Source organism: Phyllostomus hastatus, unplaced genomic scaffold (genome assembly GCF_019186645.2).
Source record: "Phyllostomus hastatus isolate PE091 unplaced genomic scaffold, TTU_PhHast_1.1 phas_contig_80, whole genome shotgun sequence".
NCBI lineage: Eukaryota > Metazoa > Chordata > Mammalia > Chiroptera > Phyllostomidae > Phyllostomus > Phyllostomus hastatus.
The window spans coordinates 20,820,828-20,838,841 of NW_025333960.1; the positions used below are offsets into that span (position 1 = coordinate 20,820,828).

An 18,014-nucleotide genomic window follows, 5' to 3' on the forward strand; every position below is an offset into this window, starting at 1 on the left:
CTCAAATCAATGGTTTGGACCAGAAGGAAGCAATAAACATTCAACTGGAACAGAATGAAAAAACAAGAATTAAAAAAAAAAAATTAGCACAGGCTTATAAACTGATGGGACAACTTGAAACATTCCAACATCTGACTATATCAAATACCTGTTCCTTGTAAAGCTGTTTCTAATTACCCAACAAACGTGTGACATGTTGAAGGTTACCATGTGCTGTAGGTTACTCTAGGTGCTGGGTCAAACAGTGAAACACTAGCCCTGCCCTTAAGAGGCTGGTCTAATGGAAGACAGATACATACGCCAACAATTACCATGGAGTACGATAGAGGTGAGCCCAGGGTCCTGCGGTACCACTAACAAGTCCTAACCCAGGCTGGTGATCGGCAGAGGGAAGCACTCTAATAAGTGCTGCATATGAGCCCTAATGGAGTGATCTCCCTTTGAATACCCGAGACACCTTTTGGAGCTTCTGTTCTGATAACCCAATTCATGCATGAAAAACTGTCATGTAGGTACAGGTGATATTCTTTATTGGTAGATTCCACACTTGCAAATACACCTATTACTAAAATCTTTTGTAATCCCAAAATTAATACTCTTAGCAATTTCTCAGTCATTCACAGGCATGTCCAGAGTAGTAAAAACTTGACTCTTCTGATGCACATGTTCCCCGCTGAGGCAAAAAAGGTGATCCCTGTCTTCTTACTTCAGTTCTCAAACTGTAAACAAGAGTGCTCATCAGGGGCCACCTAGTGCCACATCTTTTATATGGCTTTTTGTCGGTGATTTTGCTGTTGAAACTAGCTGGCAAGCATGGTGCTGGAGTATTGTCCAGTGTTCCTAAGCACAAGAAGGTTATGACGTGCCTTATGGAAAACATGTATGTATTAGATAAACTCTGTTCAAGTATGAGCAGGTACTGTGGGCAGTGAGCTCACTGTGGTAATCAGGATGCTCACAGAAATGGTTGAGTATGGTCGCAAAATAGAGGAAGAAATGAAGGCTATGAAAAGTAAAATGAAAGAAAATATGAATTTTCCTTTATATTGGCAGTGAATTGATAATATAGAAAAATAAGGAGCTTTTAGACAGAAACACATAAAACAAGGTTATATACTATTGAGCAGACAAAAATATTGTGACCAGTGGCTTGCAGGAACCTGAGTCTGTACTACCCTAGGCACAATGGTTCGCTATTCACTTGTTTAGTGTTCAGACAGAATGTAACTAGTGCAAATGAAGAGACTCAACTGTACTTATCCTTCCCTTAAGAGGGGAAATCTATCTTAGTCTTCATTAGTGCTTCCTATGAGGTAGGCATTATTAAACATTTAAGTCTTAACTGGGAAGTAAATTAGTAAGGTATTTTTTCCCCTCTGTGTGAGTGTGTTGACTTCAAAATGAAGTAAGAACCATACAGTTTAACAAAGGCTGGACACTAAAACAAAACACTTAATTTTATATGGTAGTGATTTCTTTGTGCAGCTTCAAAATGACCAACAGTGGCTTTTACCAACATACTTACCATTTTTGTTCTTCAGATTAGGGTCTGCTCCACTTTTTAGAAGCTTTAAGGCACACTGCTTATGAGCCCGGTAGGCTGCACAATGCAAGGGTGTATTTCCTAACTGATCCGAACAGTTAACATCAGGAGGACTGGGTCTGTTGAGCTAACAATTAAAGAAATGCAATGCAGAATTATACATCAAAGACAGACTTTCTCCCATAAAACACATGCAGGTATAACAACGTTGAGGTGAACCCCCAAACCACAGAGCCTGACACAGAGCAGGCTCCTTGGCACTGGGACCGTCAGCGACTTATTACTCACTAAACCAGCCAATGCATGTCATTCCCCATGCTTGTCCTCAAGATGCCATGAAAACTCAGGTCCCATGCTCCCCCGACAACAGACACCACACACTACAGCAGTGCCAGCCCACCCACATTAAGATGCCACTACAATGGTTTGTTTCTGCCAGTCTTGCAATTTGCACGGTGACAGCAAATTATGACTCAGTCGACCGGAGGGTCACTGAGAAGAGTTAAAACCATAAATGTTAAATGTGTAAATGTTGAAGTTCAATTGAGTTTTTTGTTCCCAGCTCACTTCTTTATATAGTCTCCATTTCACAAAGTTAAAATATGTTTTAGGTCCTATGTTTGGAAACCAAAGAGGCCTTTCAAATGAGCTGAAATAACTTGAAAGCAAATGTTAATCCTTCAGTAGTGAATTTGGAGCCAATTTAGAGTTTCATGTTTAATGAGACTATGCGGGAAATGGAAACTGGAAAGTAGGTCTCTTAAGAAGAAAGAAAATGGGTAAAGCTTTCTGTCTGTTCTAATATGATATAAACATTCCAAAATAGTGCCCTTTGTGTATTACTTTCTAGAAATAGAGCATACCTTTCAAAAATCACACATCCAAGGTACAAAACCTTATGCCTTTATAGGATCCTATACACTAGGCCTCACTTTTAAACTGTCCTTACATTAAGTACTTGCCTGGAAGAATCAAATTCTTACTCCATCAGTTTTCAGTAGGGGGTGTAGATGCATATCAGAAATTCAGAGAAAAACATCAACATTTAAAATGCAGCCTGAGTAAACTATTACCGTGCGAAGTGTTTTTAGATATTTAAAGACTTTTGCCCTATTATTATGGTCTTGAGTATTTTGGTCCCACAATTGTACTGAATTATAAAGTTAATAATAAAAATTTTCCTTAAGGGTAAAGAAAAGAAATCATGCTTTTTTTTTTTTTACCAGAGCTATGAGTTCTGCTGTTTTGCCTTCTCTTGCTGCTGCTAAAAGTAATTCCTCAAGTTTTCTTTGTTGAGTTCTTTCTACAGCTGCAAAAGGAAAGATATATATGTTACTCTACTTCTAGTCAGGCTCCTATTAGCAAATTCATTACAAAGATGTGTGAAGAACAAAGCGACCCTGGTGAGAAAGGCAACAATATTTTGAACTGCAATTCCAATGCAGTTAGACTTGTTATTCTCATTGATTTCCACTTTGAATTCAGATTTCACCTGCTTTTAGTTTCAAATGAATCTGTTTTCAATTCAGAGGTCTTTAGGTATATTACTCACTACAATACCTACCACAATTAATTATGAATGATTTTTCTATGCTGAAATAGTATTACCTATCTGCCTTGGAAAGACGGATAAGTGGGGAGAGGGGTTCAAACTTATAGAACCTTAGAATGTTAAAAGTACTGGGTTGGCAAAAGAGTCGTATGATTTTTTTCCATAAAATAAAAGACATTTTTCATTTTCACCAATAACTTTATTGATTTGGATATTTTGAGTATGTCAACTATCTCCCTCATATCTTTTTTTTGCATCTCAAATAATAAAGCACAATATGCTGAAAATGGTATAACAGCTGTCACATTACAATCTGACAAAATTGTTTTGAATGAAGTTAAAGACAACTAAGTGCTAGTAGAGTCATCTTATGGAAAAAAAACAAAAGAACTTTTTGGCCAACCCAATAATAATAAGAAATAGCACTAGTAGGAAAATGTACAAACAATGTAAATGCATTTAGATTTATCCTTCTACATAATACAAAGTTATTTCTTTAACAAATACTACAGCACTTATTGAGGCACCAAGAGTTTAAGGAACTTAACCATAGTCACACAGCCAAGAAGTAGAAGAGCTAAGGTTTGAACTTGGGCAGGCTGGTTCCAGAGTCTATGCCCTTGTCAGTATCCTAATGCTGCTTCCCAAGTCATTCTTGCATGGAATGAGAGCAATTGGCAATCTGATTTAAGAGACTGTAATATGTAATAAGGGGTCACTTTTGCTAGATTTGAATTGCTTTGATGTACAGAAAAGAAGAAATTTCATAGAAAGGCTTAGTAATCCCACTTAAAATATGTACAATGTCGCCCTGCTCAGTGGCTCAGTGGGCCGGGCATCATCCCACAAACTGGTGCCATTCCAGGTCATGATGGCACATGCCTGGTTTGCAGGCTGGGTCCTCGGCTGGGAACGTGCAAGAGGCAACCAATCGATGTTTCTCTCGCACGTTGATATTTCTCTCCCCCGCCTTGCCTTCTAAAAATAAACAAAATCTTTAAAAATAAATAAAATGTGTACAATGTCCTGTGCAAATGCTGAAAGGGCAACTATAAAAGGTTTCTCAGAATATTTGTTAAGAGTTAGTAACTACTACATGCTGACTGTCACACGAGATGCCATGCGTGCCACAGCATCTCCACCACTGGGAACACATCTCCTGAGTACAGAACGGAAGTAGCTGGAACTAGTTTAGCTTCGACTTAAGAAATTACTAACATTACTATATACCATCATCTTCTCTATTCTCATGTTTTTATTATTTCCACACCCAGATCACGCCCCCTCTACATCAGAGGAAGGTAGCCGAGTCTCTACACAGGCTGGGAACACCTTCTCTTGCTGGGGGGTTCCAGCTCTTCAATCTTTCTTCTCACTGGTTCGATGGCTCCTGGACTGTGGGCTCCCTGAGAACAATCACGGCTCTGTCCTCCTGCACATGCCTCCACCACTGTGTGTATTTCCCCAGCCGTCACTTGTCCCCTCAGTCCCTCTGCAGGTCAGGTACCTGTTCTTACTCTTCTGTGGATTTGAGGCATTTATGACAGTCTGGCATGATGCATATTTGGCCAATATATATTTACTGAATAATCAAATAGTGTTTTAAAATGTTGGTTCAGACTTTAGGGAAGGGAGGTAAGAGGCACCCTACTGTTTCCTTCTAGATTGTCTCAGCTCATAAGTGAAGAAAAATAGAGATGTGGAGTTGAAACCCTACAAATGTTTCTGTCCTGTGTTCCTGCTCATTTCTTGTACTCTGTCATTCAGGGCACTGCAGCGGGACTGTTGACTGAGTCAATAAAAAACAAATATTCCACTTCGGGGAGGTGAGGCTTCCAGAGCGCTGGGCTGTTCCATGAGGTGAGTGCAGTTTACATGGGTGTGTTCCATTTGTGAAAACAGTGATCTGTACATTAAAGAGGTACACTTTTACTTATACATTTTACACCTGAATATTCTTTAAAGCAAATATTCCATCTAAAAATCATTTGCTCTATAAATTTTAAATTTAAATTATAAACTTTTTACCTTTCTTTTCAACTAGAATCCAGAGTTAGTGGGAATCACAGAAGTCATGGTCTAACTCCATCCTGACGAGACTCATACACACACACACACACACACACACACAATGGTAGTGCACTTGAAATGCAGGTGAGAACTGGGCAAATGTTCTTCACTGATGAGCAAATAACCATGAGCTGTCTCTATTGTAGTAAATGATTCAGGCAAGAATTATCAATAAATGCTAAAACCAGTGATTAAAAGTTTATTGGTACCCAGGATACACACATGGTCTCAATTTGTTTTCCCCCACAGATTATTTATTACAGAAGGGGCAGGGTACCTTTACAGTGGATCACCAAGGGATCGAAGCTAACTGTACCAGTGATGGAACAAAAGGACATCACATACTGCCTATGTGATACACTTGTAAAGGCCACAACCTCGCCTATGTAATATTCCTGCCAAAAATGCATATCCTGAACTTAATTATATGAAAAGAATAAAACCCAAACTACAAACAATTCTACAATTGCCTTGATTTTCAAAAAGGTCAAGATCATAAAAGACAAAGTCTAAGGAATTGATCCAGATAAAAGGAGACTAGAGTGATGTGAAAATTAAAATGCAATGTGGGATTCTGGACTGGATCCTGGATTGATGGGAAAGAACTCTGCAAAGGACATTATTTGGACAACTGGAAAAATCTGACTATAAATTGTATATTATATAATAGCATTATATTAATACTAAATTCCCTGAAATTGATCACACTATATTGTAATTGTGGGAGAAAACATCACTTTCTTGAGATAAATACTGACACATTTAGGGCTAAAGTATTACTAGAGTATCACTATGTCTGCAAATTACTCCCATTTCAGCAAAAGAAATTAAAAGGAAATAAACAATATTAAATAATATATAAAAGGATAAGCCAGATGTGGCAAAATGTTAATAATTGGTGAATCTAAGTGAAGGATGTTCACTGTATTCTTAAATTTCCCACAGGTTGGAAATTTCTCAAAATGAAAAGAAAGCCAAGTTATACATAGAAGAAGGCATTTCTCTCTGATGCCTGCCAAGTGGTAATCTACCCTCTCCCAAATACCAGTTCTGCCGTGTATATTGTGTGTTTTGCCCAAATTTTTGAGGGGAAAAATAAGGATACGCATTATACACTGGTAGTACTAATTCCATATCTATCTGTTTTTAATTCTTTTGTTTATGCTTACACGCTAGAAATATAACTCTAGAAAGTAATGGCAATATCTGTATGCAAAATTATACCTTGTAATACAATAATCAGTTTTGTTAAACTTTTTAAATTGAACTAAAAAATTAAAACAACAGATTTTTTTCCTGGAAATCTGGGCCAAAAACATGGGGGCACATTATACATGGCAAAACACACCCCTCCAACCATGAAAACTCTCATGAAGTCTTTCAAGGCAAGGCAAGCCATTATTACAGCATATTGGACCCAAAGGCCGCCTCCCTGGCATCACCGGCCCTGGTCTGCCACAAAGAAGACTACCCTCCTCCAAACAGCTCTTCAGACACTCAAGTATGACTGTGTTGTGTCTACCGAAGTGTGTGTTTCTGGGGTGAAATATTTCCTGTCTCTGCGTGCACTGCTCTATGACATGGTTTCTGGTCTACCTATGGGCCGGGAGTGCTGCAGATGTGCTCCTGCAATCTGACCCACGCAACTCAAGACCCATGACTGATACATATCTGGCTAGGGTGATCTCATCAGCAGGACCACTTGATTAAGCTCTACTTCTATTTTCCAGACTAGAAGCGTATTTGCTGATAAGTCAAAGTGCCCAGAGGTCAACTAAGCCCTGGGGAGGTCTTAGAACATGTTGCACGACCGGCCACAGTAAATGACAACCTATAGGCTAAACTAGCATTCCAGTCTGTCGGAAGAACCTCATGTCTGGGTTCTCAGCTTGTTACGATTACAGGACAGAACAGGATCAAAAGCATTAACTTATCCTCCCAATCAGACCACAATTCATTAAAGGGCAGGGTTCACATCTAGCATGCTTCCTCTCCCCCAAATCACATAATACAGAGTCTTGTAGAAGCTGTTATGTGTCAATTTGCCCACTGAAAATGAGCCACGGTAAACACAAGAGCATGCTCAGACATGGATCTAAAGATGCCTGACAAGCAGATGTTTCGTAACTACAGAACAAGTGAGATTTTAGTTCTCAAGGCCAACCGGAAAGTAATAAAAAGCAAGATCTTGGTTTTTACGTAGCTTAAAATACTAATAACGAAGAAATCAATGACCTTAAAGATACAATATTTTCTTGCCCTTCTCTGATTGCCACAGAAAGAAACACAGATGTGTGTGAAACTACAACTCTAATTTAGTATCTTACAGTAGTAATTAAGAACCCTTTTCTTCCCCACCATAGAGATACTATCAAAAAGTAATTACAGCAAAGCCCTGGCCATTCAGATGATAATCCTAATGCATGAAGGCTTCCCAATGCATCAAAATATTTGATCTAGAATTATTAGAGAAATTCCTCTTAGTTACCGCAGACTCATGTCTTCAGTGCAATTTAATCTTTGAAATTCATAACCATGAAGTTGACCCATCAAGAAGTCACTAGAAACTGGCTAACGGAAATGGCCACAGCTGCCTTCCCCAGTATGAAATGACTCCGCACAGCTATGCCTCTTCACAGCTTCTCTGTCCTGAGCTTCTGCGCTCCTCCACCATCATTATTCCGCATCCTGTCAGCTATGCTCCATGTCTCTAATTCTCTACTTTTAATTCTGTTGGACATTTGACACACAGATTATTAAAACTTGCCATGATGTCATATCAAGTTAAGAGTCTGAAAGCTTTGAGGAAACTTTCATATAAATAGCTTTGTGGCTAAGCAGTGACTCTCAAATTACATTATCTTTAGAGCATAAGCTCGGTGCCATCCATTTCGGCAGGTTAGAAGCATTTCTACTTATATTCTGAACCTTGACTGTAACGGAAGTAAATGCTATTTATGGTAAGATCCATAATACTTACCTTCCAGCATGCTTCTAATTTCTTTGTCATGAGTGACTTCTTTTGCTCTCTGTCCACTACCATTGACAACGGTAGGATCAGCATTGTATTCTAAAAGAAGCATTACCAACTCCTAAAAGAGAGAAATTATATTTAGCTATTATTAAACTAAGGCTTTATTGTATTATAGCCCTTTCACAAATTACTAATCACTACTGAGTTTCTACAATAGCAAAAGTACGATGCAGGAACTTTTATAACATACCATTTTTGTCTATAGTAAGTGAATAGTTAAGTAACTACAATAAATTGAATATTATAATTCAACTAATTATAATAATAACCGGTGATTGCCTAAACAATTGCCAATCCACAATTAACAAAAGACAATGTAAAAATTCTATAATTGAGTTTTAAGTAAATTATCTGTTTATATAACCAAATTGACTCATGTGATCAAACTAATGTATGTTAACAAAGATAGCATTTAAATCTTAGCAGATAGTACATTCATTTAATGTTATTCTTCCAAAGCCTGTTGAAAAAATAATTTCCCCAACAGATGCAGATTTTTTAAAATTAATTTTGATGTTTTAAAAAAATAGAACATTATTTTCTAAAGTGATATAGACTGATAGGATATGCCACTATTTAAGTAGTAGTTTACAATAAAGCAAATGATCTTCTAAGTCAATATTACTGAAACAGTGATTTACAATTAGGCAAATGATCTCCTAAAGTCAATATTAAATGATGGGAAAATGCAACATAACTCATATTTACCCCAAGTGGTTAACTGTCCTAGAAATTTCAAATATATTGGTAATACTATACAGCAGACTAGTGCCGCTGGTGCAGTTTAGTCACACAACTTAACAAGACAGCAGAAATGGAGCAAAATGCAGGCCAGCTGCAGGAGAGTACTAGAGACCCGATGTTCGGTTTCCCAGGATGAGCGACACCGGGGAGGGTGCTGCTAACACATGCTCGTTAGTCCAACACTAAGGCAGGATGACAGACAGTGCTATTCTAACTTCTAGGATGATGGTGCCATGACATATATGAAGTGACATCACATGTCATTACACCTTATACTTTCCCATGAGTTTCAGTTTTCCTTTGGCTCATTAAATTTTCTGTATTCTTTTTAAAAACTGTAGTAAAAATGTTTAAATACAACCTAAAACACACAGACACAAGGAAGAAAACAAAATACCATTGTTCTTGTTATTGAATGGTCACTATAATCATTTTGGTGTATTTTTTTCTAATCGTTTTTCCTGTGCTTGAGTTTGAGGCGTTCTGAAACAATTTCAGCTACATGACACAGTTGCCTATGCCACACCCCTCCCCGTCATCCAGCATGTATTCCAGGGGTTACATGAGGTCTACATGCAGGTTTCTCATGGCTCGATATTATTCCCCACAGTTTATGAATAAAGAAATGGTTAAGAAGTCTAATATTTTAATAAAGTGTATTCTTATAAAATATCTTAGCATTTCCTACCATTCTAAAGGTAACATTTTGGAAGAAGTGTTTTCATACTTTAGGTAAAGGGTTCATATTAGTAAAGAAAGTAGAATCCACAGAATGACAGAAAATACTTATAATCATATATCTGATTAAGAAAAGTGTATCCAGAATATGTAAAAAAACTTTTTACAACTCGGCAATAAAGAGAGAAATTTCCCAATTTAAAATGGGCAAAGATAAAGATGAACTAATCAGAAAAGAAAATTTAAAAAAATAACTCCATTTATGAAAGTACCAAAAAGAATAAAATGCTTAGGAATACACCTAACCACGGAGGCAAAAGATTAGTACACTAAAATTACAAACATAGCTAAAAAAAATTCAATGAAACATAAATAAATGGGAAGATGTCTAGTGTTCACAGATGGAAAAACTTAATATTAAGATGTGAACAATACCTACCAAATACCAATGACTTTCTTTTTCCCCCGAGAAGTAGATAATCTCATCCTAAAATTCATATGTAATCTCAAGGGACCTGGAATAACCAAAACAGTATTGAAAAAGAGGAACAAAGCTAGAGATCTCAACTTCCTGATTTCAAAACTTACCTCAAAGCTACAGTATTCAAAACAGTGTGATACTGGCATAAAACAGACACGCAGACCAGAGGAATGAAATAGAGAGGTCAGAAACAAACTCTCTCATAAAGGATCAAATGATTTTGACAAGGCTGCCAAGACTATTCAAAAAAGAAAGGATAGTCTTTTCAACAGGTGTTGCCAGGAAAACTGGATACTCAAATGAAAAAAAAAATAAGCTAAACCCACACCTTATACCATATAAAAAAATAAAAACCCTACAATGGATAAAAGACTTAAATGTAAGACCTAAAACAATAAAAATATTACAAGAGAACATAGGAAGAAAGATTCATAACATTAAATTTAGCAGTGATTTCTTAGGATACCAAAAGCAAAGAAAAAAAATAAACTGGACTACATCATAATTAAAAACTCTGTACATTAAAGGGCACCATGAAGAGGATGAAAAAACAGTCCAGAGAAAGGGGGAAATATCTGCAAAACATGTGTCTGGTAAGGAGTTAATATCCAACATATACAAAAACTCATACAACTAAATAGCAGAAAACAAAAAATCCAATTTTTAAAAATGAGCAAAGAACCTAATAGACAGTTTTCCAAAGAAGGTATTCAAATGGCCAAGAGGTACATGAAAGGTATTCAAAATCATTAATCATTAGGGAGATGCAAGTCAAAACCACAATAGTCTAACAACTATCACCAAAAAAAAAAAAAAAAGAAAGAAAGAAAAAAACAAAAAAAAAACAACCCCCATAATAAATGCTGATGAGAATGTGAAGAAAAAAGAACCCTTGTGCACTGCTGGTGGGATTATAATTTGGTACAGGCTCCACGCAAAACAGTAGGAGTTTCCGCAAAAAATTAAAAATACAACACAACTACTACATGATCCAATAATTCCATTTATATAATCCAAACAAAAACACTAAAAGATTTCTGCATCCCCAGGTTCACTGCAGCATTATTCACAACTGCCAAGGCATGGGAACAACTGTAGTGTCTATCAATGAACAAAGAGATAAAGGAAATGTGACACACACACACATACAAGCATGTACACGCACACACTAGTGACTACTCCCCAGCCATAAAAAACGTAAGGAAATCCTGCCATTTGCAACAACATGGATAGACTTCCAGCGCATTATGCCAAGTGAAATAAGACAGACAGGAAGAAATACTCTATGATCTCACTTATATGTGGAATCCAAAACAAACAACAAACAAACAAACAAACAAAAAACCAGAAAACCCAAACTCATAGAATAAGAGACCAGACCTGTGGTTACCAGAGGCTGGGAGAATTAGGTGAAGCTAGTCAAAAGGTACAGACTTCCAGTTAGAAATAAGTACTAGGGCTGTAATGTACAACATGATGGCTATAGTTAATACTACTCTAAGGTAAATTTGAAAATTGCCAAGAGTAAGTCTTAAAAGTTCTCAAAAAAAAAAAAAAATCTTTTGCTCTGGCCAGTGTGGTTCAATTAGTTGGGGCATCATCCATAACCCAAAGCTTGCTGGTCTGATTCCCAGTCAGGGCACATGCCTGAGTTGTGTGTTTGATCCCTGGTCTGGGGAGCGTAGGATCCCTGGTCCAGGCAGCATATGATCCCCCGGTCCAGCATGTGGAGGATCCACACCATGGATCCTCTCTCACAGGAGACAAACAATCGATGCTTCCCTCTCACATCAGTTTCCCTCTCTCCCTTCCTCCCTCCCTAAAAGCAATGAAATAATGTCCGTGGGTGAGGATAAAGTACAACATTTTTAAAAAGAAAGTCCTTCCCCCCCCCCTTTTTTTTTTTTGGTAGCTATATGAGATCGATCCACATGAAGGATTATTGTATTAAACACTTCACAATATATGTAAGTCAAGTTATTATGCTGTGTACCTTAAACTGATATAGCATTGTTTATCAACTATATCTCAATAAAAGTCAATAAAATTGAAAGAAAAAAAAGACTGGGCCTGCCAAATAAGCAGGTAAAATTTTAAACACATTGTATAGCCTAGAAGTTGACTAGTATGACAATACAGAACCTCTGAGAGCCATAGTTACCTGAATCACTTGCAGGCTCTTCTCCAGTGACCTCCCCCTGGAGCTAACACAATGACCTGGGTTAGCTGGGGTGACCACAGGTGCAGGCCTGGAGGACGGGAATGGCCTTTGAGCCTTTCTGCCCTAGGGAATGACACCACTATGGAAAGAGCAGCAAAGCCTTTCATCCACAGGGCATAGTGAAGATTCTCTCAGCTAAGCAGAGGGACTGGAAATAAGCAGGGGCCCATTCAAGGTCTCCTGCTATTAAGAGAAGATCCCAGACCAAGAACCATTTCATGGACCCCTGGGCCCCTGTCCCTTATACAGGGACACAAGGTCTGTCTAAGGTAAAAGCTGGACCAGGACAACAGAGAACTCCGCCTGTCCTCTATTCCCACCCTGAGACCAGCAAGTACTACAAACAAGTAATATCAGATTATGAATGGGGAGAAGCAAAAGCGTGGAGAGAAACTCTGAGGCACAAGGCACATAACAAAGGCCTAAAGATGAGGGGGAAGGAGGAACATCAAGAAAAACCCTCCAGCAAACCAGCCTGTGCCTTATGCGGAAGCAAAGCTGGATCTAGAAGGAAGGAATCTGAAGCCAGTGTTATACTGACGGCACCAAAACAACAACAAAACCCAAGCTCAGCTCTACTCCAGACTAGAGTGATCCAACCTCCCACACTAAGAGGTGGCCATTTCCAGGCCCCAGTACTATACACCTCCGTGTCTACGGTCTTGCAGTGTTTAACATAAAAGATTACCAGACACACAAGAAGCAGGAAAAACAGCCCACTGTCAACAAACTGATCTACAGAATGAGATAGAAATGACCCAGATGTTGAAATAATCAGAGAATTTCAAATAGCTATGATTATTATGGTAAAAAGGATAGTGGGAAAGGTGGACAACATAAATGGGGAGATGGAGAAGTGGAAACTGTAAGACAGAGTCAAAGAAGAATGCTAGAAAAAACCCCATAGTAACAGAGATAAAGAATGCCTTCGATGATCTCATCAGTAGACTTCAGAGCACTGCTGAGGAAAGCATCGGTGAACTTGAAAACAGACCAATAGAAATTAGCCAAATACCAAAAGGAAAAAAGGAGGGGGATGAGTAGGGAAGTGGGAAATGAAGAAGAAACAGAACTGAGCTCCATTGGCTGTGGAAAAATACAATAAGTTATTGAAGAACTTATATGAGGCAGTGGTTTCTCAATCTAATAAAAAGGGGGAAGAAAAAGATGAAGAAAGCAATATCGGCTATCATCTGCCCATGTATTTGCCCCTAGGAATGCTGTGTTCTGCTAACCATTTCCATAACTCTCTGCAGATCAGTGCTTGACGCTCATTACTCTAATTGCATCCACCTGGCTTCTAACATTTGCGTGCTACTTCCAGCCAGTGTTTCAGGGCCCTCTGACATGTCCCCCACATTGCTGTAGGTCTGCAATGGCATTTTCCTACTGGCAACACTAGACCTCAGGGGACAATCATCAACAAGTTCCTTGGTGATGCTGGTGCCTTTTTCACCAGCCGTTTCTTCCTGCTTTGGTGAACAGCGCATCCTGGGCCCTCTGTGACACAAAATCATCTGGTACGATCTTACATACTGCCCGTGCACCCAATTCAGCACGCCTGCTTTTTAGAACCTTCTTCTACTATCTGCAATGGCGTTTCTGGCATTTTGACATCTATGATGGGGGCCATCGCTTTGTCCATGCTGCTAGAAACCATCCAAGTACAACTCAGTTGGTACCATCAGAAGAGATCAATGAATGGTCAGAAGCTGGAGACAAACCACCCCAATAAAAGTCATGATGCCATGTCCAGTTCCTGGACCTGAGTCAACTTTGGACTTAGAACTATTACCGAAGGAGAGGCCAGAACATGGAAGGAAAGATTCTGCAACAGCAAAGCAAGTGTACCCCATCATGAATGTCCTAGACCATCCCCAAAGGGACCAGAGACCATTCACTCAAGTAGCCTATACTGGGGAAAGAGAGATACCCAAACATCTAACCAATTGTTAGATATAAGGTCTGAGTTGATACTGATGCCGAGAGACCCTAAGTGTTATCCAGCCCCTCTGTTAAAAAGGGGGCATGCAGGGGGGAGAAATAATAAAGGAAACCTTGGCCCAGGTCTGGCTCATGGTGCACACACTGGGTCCACAGGCACATTCAGTGGTCATTCCCCCAGTCCCTGAATGTATAATTGGAATAGACATATTGAGTTGTTGGCAAACTCTTATGTTGCTTCCTTAGTCTATAATATTAGAGCTAAATAGAAGGCTGTAAAACTGCTCTCCTAACTCCCTTGTCAAAATAAATCAAAATGCCCCATGGGGAGGATTGGCAGAAAATAATGCCACCCTTCAAAACCTAAGAATGCAGGGGTGGCAGTCCTTGTCATATTTCCATTTAATTTACTGTCTGACTCTGCAGAAACCACATGGAATGTGGAAGATGACAGCAGATTTCCACACACTCAACCAAATAGCCCCAATTACAGCCACTCTGCTAAACGTGGCATCTTTGCTAGAGCAGGAAAATACTACCTAAGTATACACTGTACACAGTAGCCAACCTGGCAGACATATTTCTTTTCTATCCCTATTAGGAAAAAAAGATCAATGATAGTTTGCACTCACATGAACAACAAAACACATTTACAGTTTTGCCTCAGAGCCATTTGGATGACCTACAGAACATCACATTGGTCCATTCTATCAATGACATCACGTATTAACAGAACCAAATGAGCTAGAATGTTGAAAGCCTTGGTAAGAAACATGTGGTCCAGAGGGTGCGAGATAAACATGAGGAAAAATTCAGGAGCTACAGCAGGTCAGTACATTTTCAGGGAGTCAGTAGTCTGGGTAATGCTAGGACACAGCCTCCAAGGTAAAGAACCAATTATATTCCATTGTGCACTTCCCAAAATATACACAGGGAGGCGCAATGCTTGGCTGGCCTCTTCAGGTTCTGGGGCAGCCTATTCCACAACTTAGGATAAGACTCTGATCCATTTGGCAGGAGATGAAAAAGGCTGCCTGAACACTGGGCACATGTGTCAAAGAACCAGCAGGCAAGAAAAGTCACCATCTCGGCAGAGTAACTGAACTTGAACATCAGAAGAAAGTAGGTCTAATCACAATGGGGATGTGGAGGACTATGTTTGGCATACACATGATACACTTAAGTATCTCTTGGTATCCCCTTGTCCTATTTTGACAGTAAGTGGACAAATGCAGCAAGCCCAGCCTAGGAAGGGCAGGGTAACTAAGGGCTTAGACCTCCAGGGATGAGGGCCTGAGCCACACCACCAGGTAAGCCACGCAGACCACATGTGCTAGCCAAGGGGAGGAGGAATCTAGAATGGATAGTAGAGGAGAGAGAAGATGGTTCAGGTATGACCTCCCTAACCCAAGACCAACTATGGGGACTGGGACTATAGTCTGTCCCACCAATTTTCCTCTGCTAAGTTTCTCCCAGGGGAGAGGCCCACTGGATCCCTGAAGGAGCTGCTCCCAGAATATATGAAGAAGTGAAGCTGAATGGAATAAATGGTGGCCTATAGCGAAAGCTGTAATGCACCATGCAGGTCCCCTTTGAGGAACCAAGGATTTCCTACCCCAAATGCTGGGAGAGCCTGGGAAGCAGCCTTTCACTGTCAGCCACTTTAGATAATGTCCACCGATAAGGAGAGGCTGCTTCGTGTAAGGTCACCCCCTATGGGCAGCCTGAATCCACTGACAGACCATCCCAGGGGTCAAGCCCTCTCACCCCAAATCCGGCTAGCTTTAAAGGGTCATCTCTTCTGCAAAGCTCCTCCTGGAGGCATTTCTTGAAAACACATTACAGCTTGACTCCAGCCTCTGCCCACTCCTGCTTCCTCCCCCAGCTCCCAGGCGTGATCTCGTAGCACTCTGACACACCTATTGTACACTGATCTCCACCTCAGCATACTGGAAAGCCCAACCTACAGGAAAGATTTTTCTATACCTATATTTCAGGGTTGTCATTTTCCATTAAGGGAAATGTGACAAATTGTTTGGACAGTGCCTGACACATGGTATTTAATACATAAACATGAGAAATGGTATCCTAGGAAACAAAATAGATAAGCTTATATGAACCCTAGGATTATATGTATCTTGTATATGTGAGGTGAGAGAGACACAATTCCTGAACAACAGGATACAGAAAGCACTTGTTTTAAATGTATTCCCAGCTGTTAGAAAATAGTAAGTTAAACCAAAGATCACTACTATGATCCAATTGTTTACCATACTTATTGTATCCCCACTTTAAATTGATTATGAAAGATGTAGAAACATCACAATTTGAACTGCATTTGAAAAATAAGGAACAGCTGCTAAATACACCTTGAAATTCTGGTACATTAATTTTTATTATCGAACACTAGGGGTCGCTAATGTACCAAGAAAAGCCTAGTGGCCCCTCATAAAATTATGGGCACTGTATTTTATATATTCCAAAGGACAAGAATTTAAAATGCTCTATAATAAACCAAATCCCTGTTCAACTTATCATTCTATTTATTAAATCACAGAAGCTTATTATCATAAGATAATTTATCTTCATGGTAAAAGATTACATCAAAATAAGAATTTAATTCCTTTCATGAGTATAATTAGAAACTTTTTGCAAAATTCATTCATGCTTGGATATTGAGCATATAAAATTTTAGTGTTTCCTATGTAATTAACCATTTAACTTCAGCTACATTTTATATTCTAATACAAGAAATAACATAATATATGCTGATGTTAAAAATCAAACTAAGGCCCAGCTTAGCACAGTCTCATGCTCAGAGTTGAAGAAGACAGTAGAAGTGGTTAAATATGTAAAGAATCAAGCAGAGGTAGATAAACTGATTTTTTCTAGGTGATGACAGAGAGGGGCAGTAAGACTTGGGGTTACTAGTGGATAATACAGCAAATGAAAGGTGTTAATTACTTGAAAGCGAGATTACTGCAATCTAGTAGTAGAATTAAGACATATCTAACAATCACTATAATACAAAGAAGGTGAATGAAAGTGCAATAATGCACGTGGGAAATCCAGAAAAACATAGCTTCCTTCCAGACTCAGGAAGCGAGGAAAGAATTTATGCAGACGGCATTTGAGCTGCACTTTCAAGAATGGGTAACTTCGGCCACAAAGAAAGAGATGACAAAGAATGTAAGTACACAGAAAACAAGGAAAAGTGAGGCTATAAAGGGAAAATAGCAAGTACCTTATTAATGGTCAGGACAATTAAACTATTGAAACTCCATAGAAGTCCAGCATAGCAATTAACCCACTACCTTTACTTTTTACTGTCTCACTGTAAAAGGTACTTTATTCTTGGCTTTAATAAGGCTCCATATCTGGTTCACCAGTATCAACATATTAACAAATATACTGGAATGATGTAAAATGTCCTAATTCATACACACTTAGCACATATTTAAAGGGCTGATTTATGATAATTTATATAAAAATGAGTTAAATCTAGTCATTAGAATAATGAAAGGTATAAAATGTAATAAATTTATTCAACTCTTGATAAATATAAAAATTTTCCAATTATGGGACTATAAAATAACCTTTAGGGGCACATGCAGGTGCAGGCAGGCGGGGGGCTGCTGCAGGCCTAATGCATGACTATGGATTGTATTCTACAGCTGGACCACTACTGGGCCCAATGTAAAGCCTTGAGAGTAAGATTTGATTTATTGGGGTTCCAAGATAACTGCA

At 38.9% G+C, this 18,014-nt stretch overlaps 1 protein-coding gene across 3 annotated transcripts in view; it reads right to left on the bottom strand.

Moving 5' to 3' along the window:
- Positions 1-18,014, bottom strand: part of OSBPL1A (oxysterol binding protein like 1A) — a 207,322-nt gene that overhangs the window by 153,197 nt on the left and 36,111 nt on the right. For all 3 annotated transcript variants that reach the window (XM_045849885.1, XM_045849884.1, XM_045849886.1), the window contains 3 exons: positions 8,146-8,257; positions 2,767-2,852; positions 1,526-1,670 (listed from right to left, as the gene is read on the bottom strand). In XM_045849885.1, the coding sequence (XP_045705841.1) occupies positions 1,526-1,670; positions 2,767-2,852; positions 8,146-8,257 (343 nt within the window). The remainder of the gene's footprint in view (positions 1-1,525; positions 1,671-2,766; positions 2,853-8,145; positions 8,258-18,014) is intronic.